This window comes from Hemicordylus capensis, chromosome 4 (genome assembly GCF_027244095.1).
Source record: "Hemicordylus capensis ecotype Gifberg chromosome 4, rHemCap1.1.pri, whole genome shotgun sequence".
In the NCBI taxonomy this organism is placed as follows: domain Eukaryota; kingdom Metazoa; phylum Chordata; class Lepidosauria; order Squamata; family Cordylidae; genus Hemicordylus; species Hemicordylus capensis.
The window spans coordinates 80,031,969-80,046,271 of record NC_069660.1 but is presented as its reverse complement, the minus strand read 5'-3'; the positions used below and the strand labels follow the sequence as shown (position 1 = coordinate 80,046,271).

The window sequence follows — 14,303 nt, the reverse complement described above, 5'->3', positions numbered from 1 at the left end:
GTGGCCTGTAAAAATGAGAAATTCAGATGTCTGGAAAGTGGCTGGAGCAATATGGGAGATATGGAGAGAGAGAAATAAGTAGTTAGCTGCCAGGATTTCCCCGACTAGAACACCACTGTTATTGAGGCCAATAGCAACTCAACCCTAAGAATCATCTGAAGTCTCATATAACCACTTTTGATTCAACAATAAAGGCAACACTCATGAGCCAAACGTGATAGAATGTACACAGTCATGATTCCAAGATTCTTTATTGGCTACTGAAGCCTTCAAGCAAGATACAGAAACCTTAATAATCATTCTACAGAAAGAACAGAGACTAGAAAATAGTCTTTAATCTACCCATCCAATTCCAGCTAAGGCAGCCACCAACAAGGCTTTTTTTATCCTTCCTCTATTCTTTCTTGTTGTTCCATTTGGCCATCTTGTTATTGATGGGAGTCTTCATAAAGCGGCTAGAGCGCATGTAGGCAGCAATCTTCTCCAGAGCCTGAGGACACAGAGAAGGAGGTATACAGAGGGAGCTCTGTGAAAATGGTTACAACCATTCTAACCAGATTCTTAGGAACCTAGAAACCTGCCATATGCCGAGTCAGACCATTGGTCTATCTAGCTCAGTACTGTCTTTACAGACTGGCAGTGGCTTCTCCAAGGTTACAGGCAGGAATCTCTCTCAACCCTATCTTGGAGATGCCAGGTAGGGAACCTGAAACCTTCTGCTCTTCCCAGAGAGACTCCATGCTCTAAGGGGAATATCTTACAGTGCTCACACTTCTAGTCTCCCTTTCATAGGCAACCAGGGCAGACCCTGCTTAGTTAAGGGGACAAGTCATGCTTGCTACCACAAGACCAGCTCTCCTCTCCAATTAGAGTTGCTGATTTTTTGCCAATGCCAAGTTATGGCCTATGGTTTCCATTTCAAGTTGTTCCTTTGTTCAATCTCTCATTGATGGTAGACCAGAAGTTATGTTTTGTTTGCTGCTTGTCCTATCCTCTGCTTTCACTACCTCTATAGATATCCTTAGAGGTTCAGCAGCTGACATGGCTGGGCCTTCTCTGTAGCTGCCCCAAGGCTTTGGAATGCACTCCTTGTTAAAATAAGAGCTTCTCCATCTCCAATTGCTTTTAGAAAGACACTTAAGACAAATTTTCTCAGGCTTTAAATTAAACTTGAAACTGTTTAACACAATTTCACAGAGTAAAATGTTGTTTAATAAAGATGTGAGCATATCCTTTTAAGAGCCAAGGCAGCAACAGTCATTCTCTACCTATTGGGCAGGTCTGTTCCCAGCCATGTCACACACAAAATAATGTCCTCCAAGCAACCTGGCCAAGGCTGACCCACCCAGTGCAGAAAAGAGAAGACTCTACAGAATGCCCTCTTATTTCCTATAGAAAAGGCCACCTGCCATATCTGTAAAGCAGCATGGGGAGAAGTAAGGGCCAGCAGTTTTAGAGGGGCAGGGGCCAAGAACATAGGCATCCACATATACCAGCCAAGGTTTTACAACTGGCAGTATAACTAGTAAATCCCTGCCCTGCCAGCAAGCACTTTGTAGTAGAGAGAACAGTGACCCAATGACCTTAAAGCAAAGCCAACATCAGCATTTTGGACACTTCAAAGAGATCATGCTTCTCATGTATTCTTATCTGGCTGGTTTAGCCAGTTTGGAACCTTGGAGTCGGTTATGTGGCTTCTTGCCAGAAATTAATGAGCCAAGTCAAAAGGTCTTTACACAAGGAGCTGCAAGTCAGCACATCCCCAGACTACTACAAACCTCAAAGCGGGCAAGGAAATCCTGGAGATTCTTGAACTGATCGAGACACTTCGGTTCAAACATGCGGTTTTGGTCGAGGACATCATACATGAGGAAGTCTACAAATGTGATCTGGAAAGAGGGGGGGAAACCCCTGAACAATGAGACTACCAAGATGAGGGCTGCCCCTACCCACCCAAATATGCAACTATGCTTGTACCTTGTCCCCAACAAACCACTTTCTCTCCCCTAAGAACTGGGAGAACTGCTTCAGCTTTGCTGGTAGCTGCTCCAGGTACCCCGGCTTTAGTTTCTCCTGAAAAAGAGAGAAGAGTCTGTTGTAATCACGGCTAGAGTTCACCAGCACAATGGAGTTCAGTGCTGTCAGTACAACAGCAGACACACATTACGCTGCAACTGCCAAAACATCATCATGCCCCAAGGCAGTGCTAATATAGCAGATGTACCAAATAGCTTCCCTCAAGACTGACACAGACAAGCAGTTGCTAGGCCTGACCTAGGACAGCCTTGTGTCACAAAAGAATCCTGATTTAAACTTTTCACCACTATAGTAACATGCAGCAAATGATCTCCCATGGGTAGCTCCATATATACACATACAACACACTCATTTGTGCATACCGGGGCATTTCAGGAAGCAAAACAAGAAGTTGATGACATACAGGTGAAACTCGAAAAATTAGAATATCGTGCAAAAGTTCATTAATTTCAGTAATGCAAATTAAAAGGTGAAACTGATATATGAGACAGACACATTACATGCAAAGTGAGATAAGTCAAGCCTTAATTTGTTATAATTGTGATGATCATGGCGTACAGCTCATGAGAACCCCAAATCCACAATCCCAGAAAATTAGAATATTGTGAAAAGGTTCAACAGTCTAGGCTCCAGGTGTCCCACTCCAATCAGCTAATCAATCCATAACACCTGCAAAGCGTTCCTGAGCCTTTAAATGGTCTCTCAGTCTGGTTCATTAGGAATCACAATCATGGGAAAGACTGCTGACTTGACAGTTGTGCAGAAAACCATCATTGACACCCTCCATGAGGAGGGAAAGCCTCAAAAGGTAATTGCAAAAGAAGTTGGATGTTCCCAAAGTGCTGTATCAAAGCACATTAATAGAAAGTTATGTGGAAGGGGAAAGTGTGGAAGAAAAAGGTGCACAAGCAGCAGGGATGACCGCAGCCTGGGGAGGACTGTCAGGAAAAGGCCATTCAAAAGTGTTGGGGACTTTCACAAGGAGTGGACTGAGGCTGGAGTTAGTGCATCAAGAGCCACCACACACAGACGGATCCTGGACATGGGCTTCAAATGTCGTATTCCTCTTGTCAAGCCGCTCCTGAACAACAAACAACGTCAGAAGCGTCTTACCTGGGCTCAAGAAAAAAAAGAACTGGTCTGTTGCTCAGTGGTCCAAAGTCCTCTTTTCTGATGAGAGCAACTTTTGCATCTCATTTGGAAACCAAGGACCCAGAGTCTGGAGGAAGAATGGAGAGGCACACAATGCAAGATGCTTGAAGTCCAGTGTGAAGTTTCCACAGTCTGTGTTGATTTGGGGAGCCATGTCATCTGCTGGTGTTGGTCCACTGTGCTTCATTAAGTCCAGGGTCAACGCAGCCGTCTATCAGGAGATTTTGGAGCACTTCATGCTTCCTTCTGCAGACGAGCTGTATGGGGATGCTGACTTCATTTTCCAGCAGGACTTGGCACCTGCCCACACTGCCAAAAGTACCAAAACCTGGTTCAATGACCATGGGATTACTGTGCTTGATTGGCCAGCAAACTCGCCTGACCTGAACCCCATGAGAATCTACGGGGCATTGCCAAGAGAAGGATGAGAGACATGAGACCAAACATTGCAGAAGAGCTGAAGGCCGCTATTGAAGCATCCTGGTCTTCCATAACACCTCAGCAGTGCCACAGGCTGATAGCATCCATGCCACGCCACACTGAGGCAGTAATTGCTGCAAAAGGGGCCCAAACCAAGTACTGAATACATATGCATGCTTATACTTTTCAGAGGTCCGATATTGTTCTATTTACAATCCTTGTTTTATTGGTTTCAGGTAATATTCTAATTTTCTGGGATTGTGGATTTGGGGTTCTCATGAGCTGTACGCCATGATCATCACAATTATAACAAATTAAGGCTTGACTTCTCGCTTTGCATGTAATGCCTCTATCTCATATATCAGTTTCACCTTTTAATTTGCATTACTGAAATTAATGAACTTTTGCACGATATTCTAATTTTTCAAGTTTCACCTGTACAGGAACACCTGAGTACTCCAAGAATCTTGATCCAATCAGGTCAACAACAATCAAGCACTGAATGTCATCCACATGTTTACCCAGTAGGCTTGATTCAAGAGTATACACTAAGGCTCCTTACAGAGTGTGGTGTAGTAGTTAGAGTGCCTGACTAGGACTGGGGAGTCTGATTCAAATCCCACATGGCCAGGAAGCTCACTGAGTGGCCTTGGACCAGTCATGCTATCTCACAGGGTTGTTGTGAGACTAAGGGGAAAGACCACCACGTGCACCAACCTAAGTTGGAGGAAGGGCATGATACAAGTGAAGAGTTGCTGTCATTTTGTGACCTCTGGATATCTCAACCCCAAACCTCCACTAGGCCAAGCTGACAGAAGGTGGGAATAAGGCAATTTCATGGATCTTCGAGGAGGAGGAAGACGAACTCACAAAGTCAGGATTGTAGCAGACCATCACAAGACTCATGCGGAAGTCCATCACCTGATTCTCTAGCATATCCACTCTGATAATCTCCTCCTCAGTCTCTCCACCTGAAACCAATGCATGAGAAATCCTGGGCACATAGAAGTAACTCAACAACCAGACAGCCAACCCAGGCCTAGAAGAGCTCAGGAATACTCACACATCTTGTGCTTGCGTGCAATGTACCGGAGAATGGCATTGCTCTGTGTAAACTTGGTCTTGCCATCAATTAGGTAAGGAAGCTGAAAAGGACACAAGATGCCAGCCACTTAAGGCCAAGTCTGTCTTGCAACTTCATGTTATTCCAATTGTCCTAGTCATTACCCACAGAACTGCTCCTCAGCCATTACGTCTCACCCCATATCCCACAAATGAATACTTCCAAGAGGAGCATGTTTGGCCACATTCCCAATACACATGAGCCACCTAAATACATTATTCTCCCCACCCACCATACTCTGGAGAAAGACTGTTACATACATTAGGGAAATCCAGTCCCAACTTCTCCTTTTCACTGATCCATTGGCTCTTATCATAGTCAGGAGCTTGAAAAGAAGAACAGAAGTTTAGTTTCATGCACAAAATATAGGCTCGACCAAAATTAGCTCTCTTGTCACCCTGGCAATCATGTGTGTCCAAATCCCCATGCCTTTTTTCTAGACAATACTGCATTCCTAAGGCCCAATGAATTCAGTGAGATGCACAACTGAGTAAGCCTGGTCAGACTTTGACAAATACAGGGAGAGATGTTTGCAGCCAAGCTGTGAATGAAATCTTGACCCTGCTGTTGAGTTACAATGAGCACCATTGAAACCAATGCCACAGGTTTATGTGAGCTTTCTCGACCTTGTTAAGCAGCAAAGTAATTATTTTCCTATTACAGTGTCACCTCGGCACATTGCATTCAGAGGCACATCCCTAGGGTATTTGGAGATGTTAAGTAGCCCTATTTTGTATCTAACACTCCAGGGGCATTCCACAGCTTTCAAAAGATTGCTTGGCAAGATGAATACATATGAAGAAGCATTAGACAGGCAAAATCAGAACTGTGACAATTATGGACAAAGCCTCCATTGTGCTCTCTCCATTGTCCCCTCCATTTGGGGCTTTTCTGGACAATAGTCTTTAGCAGATTTTTAGATGCTGTCCTTCAAGACAGTGTTTCTGCTACACCGCCATCTTGCTTTCTCAGACTCTAGTGTTTTACTGTTGGAGAGATGTTACCCTACTCCACAGAATCCAAAGGCCACAAGGAATGTGGCTATCACAGGTTATGACAACTACCGACAGCCTCTGCCAGCATGCAGTTCATACTTTAGTTACCACTGGGGACTCTGCACTCCCGTGGTGTTCTACAAGAGTGAATTAAAGAGAAGCACCAGGACTCTCTAGCCCCCTCCTGATTCTTCCTGGCATGTCAAGAACCTTTAAAATGAACTGGGGCAACTTGTAACAAACAGTGTGCTAGTTGTTCCTTCCCACACTGTGCAAAGCAACCTTGTTGCACTTTTGCAAGAGGTCCTTTTTGAAGCCCTCATCTAACAAAGCACTCATTGTCTTGCAAAGCCGCTATGGTTCCACTGTTAAACAGTTCCTAGAGTTAGGAAGTTCCTCCCAGCATCCAGCTTGAAGCCACTTCCTTGGCTGACCCTGCAGCAAAGCCTGAAGTTTCTGCCAGCCAAGACCCTGCCTCTTTCTGGGTACTTGCCAGAGAGAAGGGACGTCCAAGGAGATATGCATAGGATAGCACTGTCGGGCCTTGACCTTCCACTGCACTACACATAAGATCAGAGACAACCCCCTGCGCCACTCCCATAGCTACGGGTCTGGAGCTGGAAAGAAAGGCTGGTGGGTTCGCACTGGGTTTTCAAGGATCTCTGAAGCCCCATGCTGTTGCGGTGCCGAAACAAGCCCCTGCCTGTCCCCTTCTCCAGTTCCAAGCCTGGAGATGTACGAGGGGTGCAGAGGCTTGATTTGGTCCAGTTAAGGTGCCTGGAGTACCTCTGCAGCCCAGCACCCAGATGGCCGACCCCAGCCTTCTTCTCCAGAGTGGCTTGTTCTGGCACAGCGTTGGAAAGGCATTCCAGGTAACTCTACTGGCACTGGGCAGCAGAGGCACCTGGGATGCCTTGTCCTCTCTGTGCCAAGACAAGCCCAGTGCCATGACAGAAAGTCCCAGCTTCTCTCCCACTGGCCCACAGCCACAGGGATCCACCAGTTACACTGCACTCTCCAAAGCCCAGTCCCACTTCAGGGGCTGGCTCCCTGCATCACCCTCAGAAAGGACTGCATGCCTCACCTTGTTTATGAGACACTAAGAAAATACTGCCCCCGCTCTTCTCTTCACAACCTTCTGTGATATATTTTAACCCCACTTCTCTTTCCAGGAGCTCAGGCTGACCCCTCACCCACTGCAACCACAGGAGGTAGGAGCCATTGGCCAAAGGTCACCATGGAGTTTGATGGCTACAGAATTGGCTTCCCCCATCCTTCTCTTACACTCACTGCTAACTCTACACCAGAGTGCCTCCAAATGTTCCTGAACTACAACCCCCAGCATCCCCCGCCAATTAGTTGTAGCTGGGGATGACGGGAGTTGTAGATCATACACATCTGGAAGGCCACAGGTGGGGAAGCCCTGCTCTACACCATATTGGCTACAAGTTTGCTTTTCTTTCTAAAAATGGGAAAGATTCCACCAGAGATTCTTAGTATTTATGAATTCTGCTCTCTCCCTGCTCTCATCAGGACATTCCCTTTCAAACACCAACACTTAGCTTCCAAGTGGCATGTATCTCTGTTGTAGGGAGGTGTAGAACCCACCTACTGCAGCTTTCCCATAGCTGCAGGAGCCATCAGTACACAATATGGATTCCTAGAGCAAACTTTGGACATTATAACCAAATGGGGCAAAATAAAACACAGGGAAAATGCTTTATTGACCTACACTTCTTTAGAACGTGTCAAGATTGCTGATGGATTGGAGGCATCCTAGCAGCATTTAAGCAACCTGTGTTCATAAAGAAGAAGAATTGTGCATGTATTGAAGTGCCCACCTTCACCACAGCTGTAGAGCTTCTCTTCATAAGGTGTTCCTGTATATTCCAGTAGTAATCGGATGCTGTGAGCAAGCTGAGAAGAAAGGGATTGTTAGACCGAAAAAGGAAACCAGTCTCATTGGGATTGTTTCACACCTGTCTTCTGCACAAGACCACAGGTTGAGAACCAGTTTTAGTTGAAGCCATTCCATTCTTCTTATAACCCTGTTCTTATCCTATTCTTATCCTCCTTGCTAACTGAGCAAAGAGGCATCTTTTCAAAATAGTGATTCTCTTTATTTAGTAGGGGGAGAGCCAGGGACGTAGCAAGGTTGTATTGGGCCCAGAGACAAGAATTTAAAATGCCCCCCCCCCTCACTGAAGCTCAGCTCATAGAGTAAAGAAATCTTAAATGAGGCTGAATAGTGGTAACAAAAAGCATAGTAAAATGTCATTTAATGGTACTAGAGAAGGACATGCTGTTCTGGTAACTCCAGGTCTTCACACTCACATCAATTTTGGAGGATGAATACAAGTGAAGGAAGCCCGGGCGGGTGCGCGGCTGGGGGAGTCAGTCATGTGACTTGCCTCGGGGGGGGGCCAAGGCAGTGGGCCCCCAGACAACTGTCTCCCCTTGCCCTATTATAGTTACACCCCTGGGGAGAGCAACTGGCCCTATCCAACCCTAGCACAGCATCTCTCCAGTGGCTGTTGCCGATTGTCATAGTTCATGCCTGTGAACTGCTTCACAGAAGCAGTTTCACATCTTTGATAACTGAAGGCAAGTTTCACAACAATTTGCAAACATACAATGTTTAATACCCATGAATGCAGGTGAGTTGTCAAGTCTGGTGCTTAAACAGTTATGGAAACTTCAGTAAACAGAACCAACAGCATGATAAGCCAGGGAGTTTTTCACACAATGCTTTTAAACCTCTTTAGCTCGCATCTCCTCCAAAATGGAGGTTGTGCATTCACATATCGGGCAGATTAATTGTCCCTGCAAGCTATCGGGGAGCACTTCACACACAATTCAGATCTTTCACTGTGTGTTAGAGAGCAGCTCGATTTATGTCCTGGGTTTAAAAAAAAAATCCACTTTTTGCTTTGTGGTTATGTGTGTTTTTTTGGGGGGGAGGGGTTGGACAACTTTGAGTTAACAGTGAAGCCTCACAGAAAACCCACAGTAAAGCCTGTTGTGTGAAGAACTCCATGGCCCAATACAATAAATGAGGCATTCTAAACCAGGACAAATATACACCAATGTTTACTCGAGTGATTATTTTACTTCTCCGTTTTAAATTGAGTAAAGTCTTACCAAGTTAAGGACAACTAGCCGACCCAGCACAGAGCATCTGTGCACTCTTTGGGGCTGGCGGTTACTTCTCCCCCCACCCTTCTACCCCAGTCTCTGCTTCCGGGCCCAGCCACCTCTCCTCCCCACTGCCACTTCTGCCCCCCTGCCACTTTCTCCCCCCCCACCCCCGGGCCTTGCCTCCCCGGTCGGGCCTGCAACCTCTGGCCTCCATGGCTGGGCCGCCGCCACGGCAACCAATCCTCCTGGGTGCGCCTCAGCCAATCAGGCACGTCTGCCGCCCAGCCAATCAGCTGGGCTCTGGGACGCACATTCCAAGGCATACCCAGGAGAATTAATATAATAGTAGATATATAGATAGAATTGCTTTTTAAAATAAAAAATTAAAAAATCCAATACATAATATCTTTTCCACCATTACTGTACTTCTTGTAATAAGTGTCAAAACAACAAAGTGGTATATCAACAGGTTCTCTCCACTGTGATGACTACTTTTGTTCAAGTCTCTAGATTAACTGAAGAACAAGCTGCCTTATATTCCCCATGCCTGGGTCACCAAGAAGTGACAGAGGAAAGGAGATTAGTCATTATAGTAAAGAGAACTTGGTTCATGGAGTGACAACTGATGCTAACCAAAAAACAGGAGGTGTGCACTGTGTAATCTATAGACTCCAACTCAACTCATTTATTGAGCCACTGGTTAAGTTTGGGAGAGGTTGTACTGCATCTGGTCAATAATCTATCACCAACAAACTGTTCACTTGTACTCTGGATGCGCAATTTCTTCTTTCCTTTATTAGCAATTTTCAGGTCTTTTATTTGCATATTCTCCATTGCGGATTTCTTTTTAAAAAACCACTCCATTGTCATTTGCTGATATTTTACTGATCTCTGATGTTTTAAGTTATCGCTTAAATAAATATTGTATATAATTTGTTCCCATTTAAAGTGCTTTGAAACTTCAATGTACAACAAAGCAAAGACATGCTGGCTTCATGGAATCATACTGCCAGTTACTCATTGCAGTATATGCTTTTTTCCACCAAGAAGTTAACATGCCAAAAGCAAATGCTAACAAGTTCTTATGGACAGACAAAATAGTGATATTTAGAGTTATTTTACAAAGCTTGATAACTATAAGCTATGCAAGTTTGTTTTCAGGTTAGTTTCCCAAACTTCTCAAAGAATCCACTATTTCCTCTTATACCCACAGCTAGTGTGCTTGGTGTCGCTCTTCGTTATCCAAGTTACTGCAACATATTCACTAGGTTTCCCTCATGTAATTTCCCCTATCACTTCAAATGCTTCTGGCCAAGTTACTCCCCCTTTTCTCTACTGTAAGAACCACCATGCTGCTTTCCCTCCTAAAACCCACTACACACTGCCTCTCCATTCTACTCCAACTTTAGGGCACACAGAGAGTCACCTCCCATGTAAACTTCTTCGGGGTGCCAGGGCTCACACCCTACTCCAGATTTCCGGGGGGGGGAGGCAATGCCCCCCACTTGACTGCCAGGTAGCATCAGCAAGTTATCATGTTCAAGTTCATCAGTCACTTGAACAACACTGACTGTGTTGCCTTTGTAGCAACTCAGCAAGTTCTCAGGAGGCACAGCTGTCTCTCAGGGCCCTTTCATTCTATAATCCTCTGATTAGAAGTAGTATAACAAGGAGAAAAGCTAGTGCTGCTCTATGCATGCAGGTGTTCTGCTCAGAGTGACCCCATCCCCTAAGGGGAATATCTGACTGTGCTCACATGTAACAGTCTCCCATTCAAATGCAAATTAGGGTTGACTCTCTAAGAAAAGGAGAGAATTCATGCTTGCTACTACAAGATCTCTCCTCCCATATGCCCTATCCCCCTCCCCAGAAACTGAGAAGTCTACACCCCTGCCCCCCACACCCACCACTGAATTTCTATTACCACACATCCATGGGCCAGGAAAAGCATAATCAGATGCCTAATGCACCAAGAACTGGACACTCCATCTGCAATTCACTCAGCTGGCAGGAAGGAAACATCTGAGAAATCAGGATAAGCCCTCCTTTTTCAGAATGCATCCTCCAGTTTTGCTTACACAGATCAACACACACCTGAAACACCTGTCTCCACTGTGCATATCCTCAAGACAGCCACAGTTAGGACCTCCTTTTTGAAAACAAAGGTGCTATTTAGTTTGCAGAAGTTATGCCAAGTTCTGTTAAGGAGACATTCCCAACCTTGAGCCCCCAGTTGCTGTTTGTCTACAACTCCCATCAGCCACAGCAGATCTTTGCCCTAGGGCTATCACAAAGAACTAGGTTACAGAAACTCTGTTAGGCAGTCCACTTTTCCCTCAACAGACAGCATCTCTCCCCTTCTAGACAAGAAGGCTCACATTCACTCCCTAGTTTTCATCCACACACTCTTTGTAAGGACTTTGAAAAAGGCAGCGAGCCCACTGAGATGCTCCAAAAAGGTACATTTTCCCATCATCCTACGTAAGTATGGGGGCGGGGGGAGAGAGAGATAATCACAAGCTTGCACAACCTTTAGCCAAATAAACCCTAGTTAAAATTTGAAAGCCATTAGAATCGCCATTCCAGGGATATGAACAGAGAGAGAGGGAGCCGTGATCTACCTCCAGTTATTCCAGTCTATGAAAAAAACAACGGTTAAGTGCAGTGACTTGCACGACATCGCCTACATCAAAGCAGCAGCCAGAATTACTGCAAAAGGAGGAAATGCGCGCACAGTCCAGGGCATGATTACTCTGGAGCAGGGATTCTCAACGTTGGGTCCCCAGATGTTATTGGACTTCAACTCCCATAATCCCCAACCAAAGGCCTCTGGGGTTGGGGATTATGGGAGTTGAAGGCCAATAACATCTGGGGACCCAACATTGAGAATCCCTGCTCTGGAGGACCAGAGTCCCACTGCATTCAGTGAAGTTCACTCCCGCTCATGGGTCTGCTGCAACCTAGAAGTGCAAGTCTGGAGAGCGAGCAGGAGGCCGGAGCTGGCAGCCACTGCAAGCCGGAAAGCAGCGGGGTTGCAGCGCACAGTCAGCTCCAAGCGCAGCAGCTTAGAGCCTGGCGCTTGGCTGGAGAAGGGAGTACCATGGGAACATAACGGCTTATTGTTCCTAGATAGAAGCCCAGTGCACCAGCGGCGCCGCGAAGGGAACCTGAGGAGCAGGAGGAGGCCCGCTAGAGTTCGCGGGCACCGCTCCGGACAGGTTGAAGTGGCCTCCGCAAACACCGCAAGCTGAAGACTGCGAGTAGAGACAGACCCTGCTCCGAGCACGAGGAGCAGCCCACACGGAGACAGAGACGATCTCGGATCCCAGCCGAGCCGCCCGCTCTCGAGCTCTCCAGGGAAGAGCTTTGGCGAACTTCTCCCTCGCCTTGCAAGCCCCTCCCGCGCACGCCCCAGGCCCACGCAAGCCAGAGCGCTACACTCTTCCCCGCGGCCGGAGACCGAGACAAGAGGGGGACTTTGCACATGGCCATTGGCCGCCTTGCGGGCGCCTCTCGGCACGACTCCACCCTCGAAGCCCAGAGAGCAGATCGAGCCCAAGTTGGGACCCCGGAGAAGGCAGAAGCCCGCGTCCGGCGAGGCAAGAGACTCCTCCTTCGTGACGGACTCACCCCTCTAATATCCCAGTAGCCCAAAATCATCGTCATGTTGTCGCCCTGCACTCCGTCTCTTCTCTCGCCACCTCGTTCTCCTTCACGCCCACTAGCCTCTTGGGAGGAAGCGAGGGACAAATAAAGCCTAGCCGAGGGGCGTCTGTTTCTCTCCAGTCCTTAAAGGCGCAGTGCTGATTTTGCAAGGAGGAAGCAGAATGCAGGAACGGGCCTTTCAGCGTTGCATTTATTAACACGCAGGGCTGATCATCGGCAAACGACACAACGGGGAGATATTTCTGTTTCCATTTTTGGCCAGTTGGAAAGACACTTAGAATCTCTAGAATCATAAAACTTCAATCGGACTGGGGAAGTACTGGATTCGGACGATCAAGAAGCACCAAAGTGGAACTTTGATTCTCTTTCGTTCTCTCTTTCTTATCAAAATCGATCAAGCAATTAAACAAGATGCATTTGTGGTGACATTAAATGTCTCTTAAGTTGTTAAAACACCAAGAGAAGAGAACACTTTGGAAGCCACTAACTAGATACAGGAGACTGAGGATAGGGCTCCACCACTTTCCAGATTAACCCCTACCACAGTGTCACTACGGATCTCCTAAGTGTGCTTCCATACTTCCTGTGGACTTGTGACACCACAGTCCCTGCGGTGACAGCAAGGTGCCATTCACATTTCCGATGCTTTATTGTGGATGTAATCTTTGCGATATAGTGCTACAACACTGCAAGTCTGTTTCAGACACTAGCTGCTCAACAGCAGCAAAAAGCCTCCGTTCAGGCAAGTCGCATTCGAAACATAGACAGCAGGGGGAGCACTCTCGGAAACTAACAACCAGAAAAAACAGCAACTTACTTTCGCTGGATATACAACATCCTACCTCTATTAGATTGTGAGCCCCTTGGGGATAGGGATTCATCTTATTTTATTTATTATGTGTAAACTGCCCTGAGCCATTTTTGGAAGGGAAATTGAAATAGAAATTGAAATAATAATAATAATAAAATAATAATAATATCGCAGAAATTAAATTCGAAACAAGGCATTGGAAATGTGAACCGCACCCTGCTGTCCGTGTAGGGACTGCAGTGTCACAATGCAGGAATTGTGGAGTGGAAGCACAATTCCAAGATACGGCGTGACTCCGTTGCATGGTCTAATCTGGAAAGCACCTACGTAGAGATTCTGGGGATCATTTTCAATATGATCCTGCGAAGTTGAAGAATTTTACCCGTTTAGTGTGTAATTTGGAAAGCACCATGCAATTTAAGAAGTATTGGCGCCCTGGGCCTCAGTTGCATTTGGGCCAAACACTTTACAAAATCCAAAGGGGAAAATGTGATTCCTCAGAAAGGGTGTGTGTGTGTGTGTGTGTGCACTGGCACTTACTCCAGATAAAGCAGCTGGAGCATCACTTAATCATCACATGATCCCTTCAATTAAGCCTGGCTAGTGACCACAGAGGTACTGGTGGTATCAAGTGAAAATCAAGTACATGGTTCAGAGTTCCCAACTGACTGAAGCGTTTCCTGAGATTCCCTCCCTCCAGCATTTTCCAGTATTTCTCATAATATCCATCCATTAAAATCTCATGGACTGCTTTCAGTAGTCCCTTAGAAATGGCTGCTGATTCTTTAAAAGTCCAGGCCAAACCTGGAATGGTGGCAGCTTTAGGATCAGTAGAGGAGTTTTACTGCTATGGATGGGACCAAAGCATTTTTAAATGAGGGGGGCTTACAGAATCCTCCCTATCCAAGATTCTTTCCAACTTTTTGTGGCTCCCAGTGTCTTTGGTCTTGTTTGTTGGCAG

General features: G+C 46.2%; 1 protein-coding gene across 1 annotated transcript; it reads right to left on the bottom strand.

Annotated features, from left to right (window-relative positions):
• Positions 1-235: 235 nt before the first annotated feature.
• Positions 236-12,652, bottom strand: LOC128324538 (glutathione S-transferase Mu 5-like). Its single transcript, XM_053249226.1, has 8 exons — positions 12,496-12,652; positions 7,569-7,644; positions 4,993-5,057; positions 4,673-4,754; positions 4,480-4,580; positions 1,978-2,073; positions 1,779-1,889; positions 236-490 (listed from the first exon to the last, which is right to left on the bottom strand). Exons 1-8 carry the CDS (start codon positions 12,529-12,531, stop codon positions 395-397), a joined length of 663 nt encoding a protein of 220 aa, XP_053105201.1. The 5' UTR covers positions 12,532-12,652; the 3' UTR covers positions 236-394.
• Between the last annotated feature and the right edge of the window lie 1,651 nt (positions 12,653-14,303).